We start from the raw sequence: 9869 nt of genomic DNA, 5'->3' as shown, positions 1-9869 counted from the left end.
ATATAGCCTATATAAAAACACCAATAAAAACAATAAAATAGCATACATTTTACATACAGACAAACAAGTTCAGAGAGACTCCTTCTCTAAAAGGTAGCTTTTAAGTTTTGCTTTAAACAGAGATTCTGTAGCGATTACCCTAGATAGGCTAAATGTAGGCTATTCCACAATTTGGGGCCGGCTATGGCAAAATGCCTGGTCTCCCTTTCTTTTTAACCGTGATCTGGGAACCTTCAAACTGATTCTGATTTGATGACCTTAAACCTCTAGCACATAACAGTCACAAGTTCAGATAAGAAGGTGCCAGCCCATTTAAGACATTAAAAACAAAGAGTAAAATCTTATACTCTATTCTAAAACATACCAGCAACCAACGCAGAGAGAGCAAGACGGGGGGTAATGTGCTCATATTTACGTGTGCCAGTGAGAAGTCTAGCAGCTGCATTTTAATCTAAACGGTTCATATAGGATTGACTAATATTGAATTGCAATAGTCTAGACGAGAAGATGCATGTATTACATTACCTTCCAAAAGTTCCTTTCGGTACATTTCACTGCGTATTATTTGGTAAATCAGTTGCTATTTCAGCGCAGGCATTGCAAACAGACTTTTACGATATGGACTCAACAGTAATGCAACAACATGTAAGTAACTGTGCTCATTCTAATGCCTGATCTGTGACCAGTGATTTATGATATGTGATTATTCATGTACAGTCAGATGTTCTTTGTCTCAAAATTGTTTATTGCTGTTTATGTGTCAGTGACTAAATGGTCAACTTCACACTGTTTCTCTTAGTAGAATGAAAATAATCTGTTATTTAAACTGTGATTAAATAATATCGCTGGAGCTGTCAGTCAAACCACACGAGTTTATAGAATAGAATAGAATGAGACATTTATATAGCGCTTTCATAATGTACTACACCCAAAGTGCTTTACAATCATGCCGGAGTCTCTCCTCAACCACCACCAGTGTGTAGCATCCACTTGGATGATGCGACGGCAGCCACAGAACAACGGCGCCAGTACGCTCACCACACACCAGCTACAGGTGGAGAGGAGAGAGAGAGTGATCGAGCCAATTCAGTGGATGGGGATTAGGAGGCCATGATTGGTAAGGGCCAATGAGTGGAATGTGGCCAGGACACCGGGGTTACACCCCTATTCTTTACGAGAAATGCCATGGGATTTTTTGTGACCACAGAGAGTCAGGACCTCGGTTTATCAGTGACTCGGTTTATGAGTTCCGGACACTCGCTAAAACTCCTGTTATAATCAACGAATCTCTTATTTACATCGTTTGCAACGTTAGTTATGATGAAAGCATTTGTGAGAGTGCAGAAATAGAGTTGCAATGAGAGATCACTGCATTCATGTGCTCAGCATGTCTGTGATTGGCTACAATGCTCATTACTGCAATCTTTATCTCCATAATGCTATAGATCTAAATATAATGCTGTTAACACTTTCCACGATTAGTTAACCTTGACAGCTGTAATAGTAAAAATTGGTTTTCGAGAGAGTTCCACATGTAATACTTAGCTATTTCATATGCAAAGATGTTAGCCAATCACAGCAGTTACATTGGAGTCAGCAGACAGCGTTCAAATCAGAGGCTAAAATCAGGGTAGGAAAAATGCCTTTTATTTCTAAATTCTGACCATTTTTGAGTGCACCTCAGGAAACAATTACAACAATACATTTCACGACCCTTTTAAACATTCCTTTTGGATTTATCTATTTTTAGTGTTTAAAAAACCCAACTGTTTTATAAGAGAAGTAACAGACAATTGTGTGACAGGTCTGATTCAGTTTACGGCACTTCTTATTAATTTATATGGTATCTGCAAACAATGATTGGCTATATCCGAAATCTTAAAAATACTGCTTTCGGTGGTAGGAATCATTCCAAGGTAGGAAGGCATCAAGGCAGGTCCGAATCCAATGTTAGCTTCACTTCCTGTGTCCTGAGATACCTTCATCCTATTCATTTTTAAGGTGTTCCATTCTGTGACAGTTGAGCTAGAAAAAGAAAGATGGCATCTGAAAGTTACGATTGCTGGTCAGTTTGTTCGTATATGAACGTTTTTGACCAACGGTTTCCACTTCTGGTGTCATTAGCGAGAAATTACTACTGTAGTAATTACATTTTTGTTTAGTTTTCACTAAAGCTTGCTCTATTTTGCTGTAGATTAAACTGTTACGCTGCCTCAGAAGTCTGTTCGAAATCAGCTATGTGAGGTACCTTCATGCGCAAACACTGCCTGCAAAGTCATTGCTTGATAGGGCAGCGAGGCAGCTAATAACGTCAAGGTTGTAGTGTGATTGGTTATCAAGGCACACGTGATCCTAGTTAGCGGTTACGCTTTCTCCAATGGTAGTCCACCACGGACCTTCGTATCTCCCAATAATAAGACCATCTCTGGTTGAGTGATCATCGGTTGGACAGTTGTTATTGCAGTCCATTGTGGCTTTCCCTTCAAATAGTGGCTATTTAATGCTAAATGGAGTGATTTCAGACACAGTCACACGGTCTACTAAGTGCGAATAGTTTCGTCACACATGTTCCCGCCCCCATGGTCATGGAAAATACTATATTAAAACTTAATTTAGGAAAAATACTTTGTATTAAAAATCTTTGTATCAACTGGCTTTCTATTAATGCAATATAGTGAATGACAACTGTCTGTGGTCTCCCAGTGGCTTAATTTGCAGCAAAACAAAATATAACGTGTATGCCTAAACTCAAGACAAGCTCAGTGCCAACCAATTTTTCATTTTTTTTTTTCATGAATTGGTATGTGTGCAAAGTATTGCGAATGCTACACTTTATGCATCCTTCAAAATGAGCCGAAAGGACGCGAAGCGAAGGGTGCCTTCCAAGGATCCTTTAAATTGAGATGTCCTTTGAGCTTGATGACTTGGCAGCTAAGATATGCAGCCTTCCAATTGAGAAGCGCTACCAACGGGTGATGTGTCCAGTTTTCCAATTAATCTACTGTAGTGTAAATATATATATTTTTTTGGTTCACGGTCAATCTGAACTGTCGTCATATGGTCAAGAGTGTCGTAAAGATTCTTCAAGCTATTTTTGTGTTTCATTGATAAAACAAAAGCATACGGGTTTGGAACAAAACGAGGGTGGGTATGAACATTGTCAGCATGTTTTCATCATTCTTTATTTATTCAAACAAACGGCCAAAACAACTTCAGATAGACAAATATAAGGACTGCTGTCCACCATACTAATATGTCTGTGGTATCAATGTGATTTAAATTTACACAAAACTGAAAACTTTGTTCTTTGGTTTTTTGGAGGTAATGTAAAAATATTCATTATAAGAATATCCACCTCTTTCTTTGCTCTGAAATCACAACATGCATTACAATGAGACCTCAAATTTACACATACAAAGAACAGATATTTAACAACCTCTTGTGGCAAGATAAGATGGCTCCTGACAGTTTTGATCAAAACTGAAATATTCCACAATAATTTCATACATAACTCTTTTTGGTCACAGATATTGAAATAAGTAGCTCACCATGATGTCGAAGCTGTTGCTCATGACAAATCTAATATAGTGGAATATTCTAGTGCTCTCATTTTAATCAGCAACAGCAATATTACCACAACAAAGACACACAAATCAGTAATTTTGATGCAGCAGAGCATATTTTCCATGTCAAACAATTACTTCTGCAGTCAGATAGGGCTTAGTCAATTGGATATATGTACTTAATGATGGAAAGGCCTACAGCTGAGTGATATAAAGCATAATGCTTTATGACAAACCAATGTTATAATAGAAGAGTTCTTGTGCCATTAAAGTTCAAATATTTGTACAAATAAGTCATAATAGAGGATTTAAAGAATTTTTGGCAGGAAAAAAAGAGATAATTTTAACTTTCCTTTTAAAAAAATTATACAAATAAATTCCCTTTTAAGGTATAAAAGGCACTTCAGTTAAAAACAGAAATCTAACCACAGGAGTTATGCTTGTGAATCCATTTCTTTAAAACGTACTGTCCCAAAACACCAAAAAATTAGAGATGGGAGGTAGCTGAAGTAACATGTTACTTTTCAAGTCTGGATTCACCTTGACTCATATTCTGGCTATGAATAAATGCATATGTGTGTTGGTATCTGAGGCTTTTACAACAGATGCGCAGATATACACAAGTACGCACAACAATGAACCTGAATTGAATGATATGAGTGACAGTAAAACCTCACTTCCTTAGAACAGCCAAACAGAAGATTCATCTTTAAAAAACAATCTGTTCATTCTCTATTGCACTTTACAGAAAATACACACACACACACACACATGTACATGTATAAATACACATGACCATGTATAACCGTAGAATACAAAATAAGTACTTCATTACAAATAAATGTTAAGCTCATTATAGCTTGTCCAAAATGGATCATGTGTGAAAAACACAACTGTGAATAAATTAAGACTTTTAACGGGGTTTAATAAGCACCTCTAACCACATATCCAGGCCTTCTTTTGCTCTGAAAAGACAGCATCTCTCATCTCGAGCTGCTCACATAAGAAGTCTTGTTTCTTCCAAAGCTGCTCTTGATTCCTCTTTCCTCATGTTTAAAGGCTGAGGTCCATGCTTGAGAGGAGAGGTACAAAACTCAGGCCAGTTTTGTTGGCCTCTAGGCTAACAGAGACTCTGTAATCCTGTTGATCAGGGTTTTTTTGGCTTCCATTGTTGCTTTCTTTATAAAAAGCATACAGGGCCCACCTCCAGGTGGTAATGTGAGCCAGGTTTAGAGCTGGGCAAATTGTAGACCTCCACAATGGGCAGTAAGTTTGGGTCCTGTGTCCGGAAAATGAACTGTGTCTGATGCCATCGTCCATCTGTGATCTGAGAGGATAAAACGTGAAAGGATCAGTTGCAATAATGAGGTATCCTAATAATGACATGTGTAAAATAGTAGAACCCCTTAAGACGTAAAATATTTACTCAAAGTACCTCCTGAGATTTTAAGTTAATATTTAAATTATATAACAATAAAAGCAAGGAAGCTTTCAGTTCTGAAACTTACAAGATATTCTTATGGTATGATGACCTCTTATATGTTAAAAGCTCAAGGAAAACACACATTGCTTTATTTCAACTTTAAAATGGACTCAAATCTCTTTTTAGTGTCTCAGTCCACATGAAATTTACACTGTTTTTAGAACATTATCAAATTGAATGGTAATAATTATTGTGTTTTAACAAAAAAAATGAAGACAGAAATATATTACTGTTGTAAATTACAGTTAAAAATAAATATGAGAATAATTAGAATACTTTTATATTACATTGCAAGTTACAATACAAATACTATTACAAAACGTTCAAACCGTAGAGCTTTTAACATTTAAAATTCTCCAGTTTTTATGTTGGTGGAATACTGATGAAATGCTGTAAACATGTTAGAAGTTTACACAATGTTGGAATTTATGCGAATGTGTAAATAAAGTAAACAATGGCACATGTTGCTTTCCCAAATGCACGTTAAAATCGCAGCACATGCAGAGATAGTTTGTTTATTTACTGAGGCGGTCTGAGACACCGGATCTTAACACTATGGCACTATGAAACACGCAATGCTTCGGACTATATATATTTTTTATCAAATGGCAGCCTTTGATTTGATAATATCACAAAGCTATATCGCAATTATTGCACAGTCCCATTTATATACTCCGTGATTATTGCACAGTCCCATTTATATACTCTAATTTCAGCTTTTCATCAGCTCACAAACTCCCTGCTGATTCCTCACAAACCCTTGTTTGGGAAACCCTTTATTACTTAATGCATACCCAGCACTCATCCTTTATCAGATCAGGCTCGATGAATCCCCCAGACTCGATTATCTGTCCGTTCCAGGCTTTAAAGTACACCGCACTAGAGGAAGGAGTTTTGGAATGGCCCGCTGCCCAAACAGAGACGTTCAGGCAGTGGATGGTGATGATCTGCACAGACTCTGAGCTCAGGAGGTGGATGAAGTTCATCTGGATCAGACTCACTCCAGTCTCCAACTTCAGAAAAGAAATAACAATATAATCGATACATTAGAACAATGGAACAACATGAGGGGGAAGAAATGCTGACAGATTTTGAACTATTCTGTAGAGAAATGGACACAAAAGCAGAGCTTCCTGAAACAGGGCCGTTTAAATTCAGCACAATCCTGCTCATAATGTTCTACGGTTGGTTGCCGGCTTTAAAGACCTTGGACACAGCGACTGGCTTGAGGCAGGTTTGACCTCCATTTGTGAAGTTACACGTCACTTCAATATTGTCAGAGGAGCAGCCCAGGTTAGGATCTATCCAATACGTGCCTTTAGTAAAGAAAGATAAAAATAAAATGAATGAGTCCATTCCTAACCTATTAATTTCCTATCATACATGACAAACTACAACTGCAATTGGCTATAAGCTATTTTTATTATTTTACATATTTGGTTGTATTAATGTAGCTATAGGGAACGCCAATGAAATTTACAATGAATATAATGTACTCACCATCATTCAACTTCTGCTCACATTCAAACAGATCTCTGCACATTCTGGCTGGATTCTCCTGGGTGCCCAGCGGGTTCTTGATGCTGTGGATCAGGGTGCTGAGGTAGTGGAGAGTCTTAAAGATCTCGGTCCCCTGGTCCAGCATTGGAAGGTCAGTATCCGGATACGTCTGTGGAATGGAATGAGACAAAGTCAAAATGATCTGATGTTTGCAGATTACCTGTGACAAGGGGCTTTCACACTGGGCATCAACAGTATGCTGAGGTCTGAATCCGGTGTCCCCGGCAGCGATGGTCTGGTTTCACACTCATTTGATTCAATCGTTATCGGGTGCATTTGTGTTCATCTTTCGTCATCACTAACGCGAATGGCGCATGATAGAAAATAGAACACGTGTCAATATGTTTTTTTTTATTTTTATCTGTGCTATTATGAGCAGCAGAGTGAACGACACATGTGTCTACTATATGTGCGTCGCATGCTGATGGACCCTTTTGGACTGTTTTGAGGAGACAGCTGATTGTAAGCTAAGCATTCATTTGCTGCTCAGATTTTACTCACTCTGCACGATTACACTTCACGCTCACTCTCGCTCGTATCCAATGTAATTCATCACAACTGTCATCCCCACATTGTATTTTGTTGAACTAATGACGTTGTCATTAAAACGCGTGCAGGTTACTTTACTTCATGAAAAAGTTGTGAGTATGTGAGACTATAGTTTGAATTACTCCATTTTCTTTGACGCTACATTGACATTACAGAACAGAATAGCTCTTTCTGCATTAGCCTAAACATTGTATAAGCATTCATGTCATGTGTTATTGAATGGAAGCAAGGCTCTTGGGAGCTCATGTAAACGTCACATCTGTCACGCTTTGGTTTTGGTTCACGTTCATGTTTTCATGTCTTTTATTTTGTAGTTATCATAGTCATTTGCTGCGTCCCAATTCACCTACTTATACTACTCCCTAAAAGTATGTACTCTTTTTGTGAAGAAAAAGTACATACTTTTGAGTGTGTAACAAAAGAGTAGGCAAGCTTTGGCGCATACTACTTCGTCATCTTTAACGGATAGATCTGTCGCGTGCATCCTGTCACCGTAAACTGCCTTGTCAATCATCTTGTCACAGTTAAAATCCTCCATTCGATCTAATTTAATTTCTTACTGTTTCGGACAGAAATGTAGCACGTTCATCTGCCAGTCATGGGTCTTTCATGCGGAGACTCCTCATGTGTTTGCAATTTGAATGTAATGATGCATTTAATAGTGAATGGCTAAACGTATCTTTACAAAAGTTCACAATGCTGCAGCAGATGCAATATAATGTAGACAACATTGAATATATACATTTTTGTCAGGTTAGATACTTATAATTAATCACTCAAACCCCCTTTATCTAAACCTCTTTACATAACCACCGGACTCGCCATGTCTGTAGTTTTTTTTTTTTACACTTTTCACTCATGTTTGTAGGTCTAACCGAATCCTCATCCAACGTGCAATGTGTTGTGACTCATATTAGCCGTTAGAGTGCACATGGATCTGCACTTCGGATTCTGACCGGAAATAGTAGACCATCCGGGTATCTTTGGAACACTCATTTCAACATACTACGATTTGGGATGTACTAAATCTATTTTCGAATACTATTTTGGACGGATAGTATGCGAATTGGGACGCACCAATTGTTACTGTTTGTCATGTGATTCCTTTATCCCATCATGTGATCACGTCATATGCTTCCCTAGTCTTATGTGTATTTTCCTATTGGTTCATTGACTGATTGTTCACAGGTGTTTCTTGTTAGTCATTAGTATTTGTGTGTATATAGACCAACGCTACTTTTGCGTCATCGAAGGGTAACGCCCCTTTTTGGGGGAAAACAAACGGATTCCCCTGAGAACAGAACTCGCTCTAGATCTGCAAAGTTTCTTAAAAAGCAAAAATGGCACAAACATACTCTTTGCCGGCCGAGGACCGTGAGCGGTATTTAAAGAGTAAGTAGCCTATTTTTTTGTCATTAACACACTCACAGTATGACAAACTAGACGATGAGGCCATGTAAAAAGGAGTCGGTGGTTTAACTTACTTGGATCATATTTCACTTGATTTATTTTAAGCTATTGACATAGTTTTGTTATCGACTAGCTATACTAGTTAGAAAGACGAAGCTGCTAGCAGCTAACGTTAAAGTTACGTGATTAGCTCTCACTAGGCACGCTACCTTGGCTGTTAACTGATTTTACTGTTGAAATAGTGGCAGGCTAGGACTAAAGTGGACTTGGCTGGTTTCTGCTTGTATCACTAACGTAATTCAATCCCCCAAACTATCTGTATTTAACATGAAGTAGTGTACTTGCTAGTTACTGGCTTTAATTTCGTTATCATACCAACTAAACTGCTGCTAGCAGCTTCGTCTTTCTAACGTTAACTAGTAACAACGTTAGCTAGTCGACAACAAAACTATGTCAATAGCTTAAATCAAGTGAAATATGATCCAAGTAAACCACCGACTCCTCTAGACATCGTCTAGTTTGTCATACTGTGAGTGTGTTAATGACAAAAAAAATAGGCTAACGTTATTTGGTGATTCCACGAGACAGTGCTAGATGTCTGAAACTCTGAATAGTCCATATTTGGCCACTGCGTGGGATCATTAATCCAGTTTTTGACCATTTAAAAGGGACACCTCTGTATCCCCATATCCAGTAGCTTCTTTAAATACCACTCACGGTCCTTGGCCGGCAAAGAGTGTGTATATTTGTACCATTCTTGCTGTCAAGAAACTTATTAGAGCGAGTTCTGTTCTCAGCTCAGGGGAATCCGTTTGTCTTCCCCCAAAAAGGGGCGTTACCCTTCGATGACGCAAAAGTAGCGTTGGTCTATTGCCCTCATGTTCCCATTGTCTCTTGTCTAGTTTTGTTGGTTGTAACATGCTTTTGGTGAGTCTAGTCAGTCCAAGTTATGTTCTTAGTCAAGCCAAGTTCTAGTCATCTTCTTGTTTTGTTTATCAGTGTTTTGTTTAATAAACTGCACTTGGGTTCTCACTGTAACTCTCACATCCTTTTGATTTTCCTGGCAAAAACGTCCAAAGTCTTTCATATAAAAATCAGTCTACATGCTTTCATAGACTAGGAAGTCAGGGAAGGTCTTTTTAAAGTTTCGTCACAAGCTGGTCACACATTGGCAATAAAACGCGATTAATAAATGAAAATTCTTACCTATAGCCCCTTTAACAGTAGTAATTACCTGATTAGGTTAAGTGAATATGCCACAGAACAGACAGAGTTAACTACTTTGCGGTCAAGTTAATTTGCTA

The 9869-nt window shown here is 38.1% G+C and overlaps 1 protein-coding gene across 1 annotated transcript in view; it reads right to left on the bottom strand.

Moving 5' to 3' along the window:
- Positions 1–3168: 3168 nt before the first annotated feature.
- Positions 3169–9869, bottom strand: part of col27a1b (collagen, type XXVII, alpha 1b) — a 100662-nt gene continuing 93961 nt past the window's right edge. Inside the window, exons 58-61 of the mRNA XM_079607373.1 lie at positions 6547–6715; positions 6253–6362; positions 5841–6059; positions 3169–4890 (exon numbers count right to left, since the gene is read on the bottom strand). Coding sequence (XP_079463499.1) covers positions 4744–4890; positions 5841–6059; positions 6253–6362; positions 6547–6715 — 645 coding nt within the window. The 3' untranslated portion in view covers positions 3169–4743. The remainder of the gene's footprint in view (positions 4891–5840; positions 6060–6252; positions 6363–6546; positions 6716–9869) is intronic.

This window comes from Phoxinus phoxinus, assembly GCF_949152265.1.
Source record: "Phoxinus phoxinus genome assembly, chromosome: 3".
Lineage (NCBI taxonomy): Eukaryota > Metazoa > Chordata > Actinopteri > Cypriniformes > Leuciscidae > Phoxinus > Phoxinus phoxinus.
This window is presented reverse-complemented; position numbering and strand designations above follow the sequence as displayed.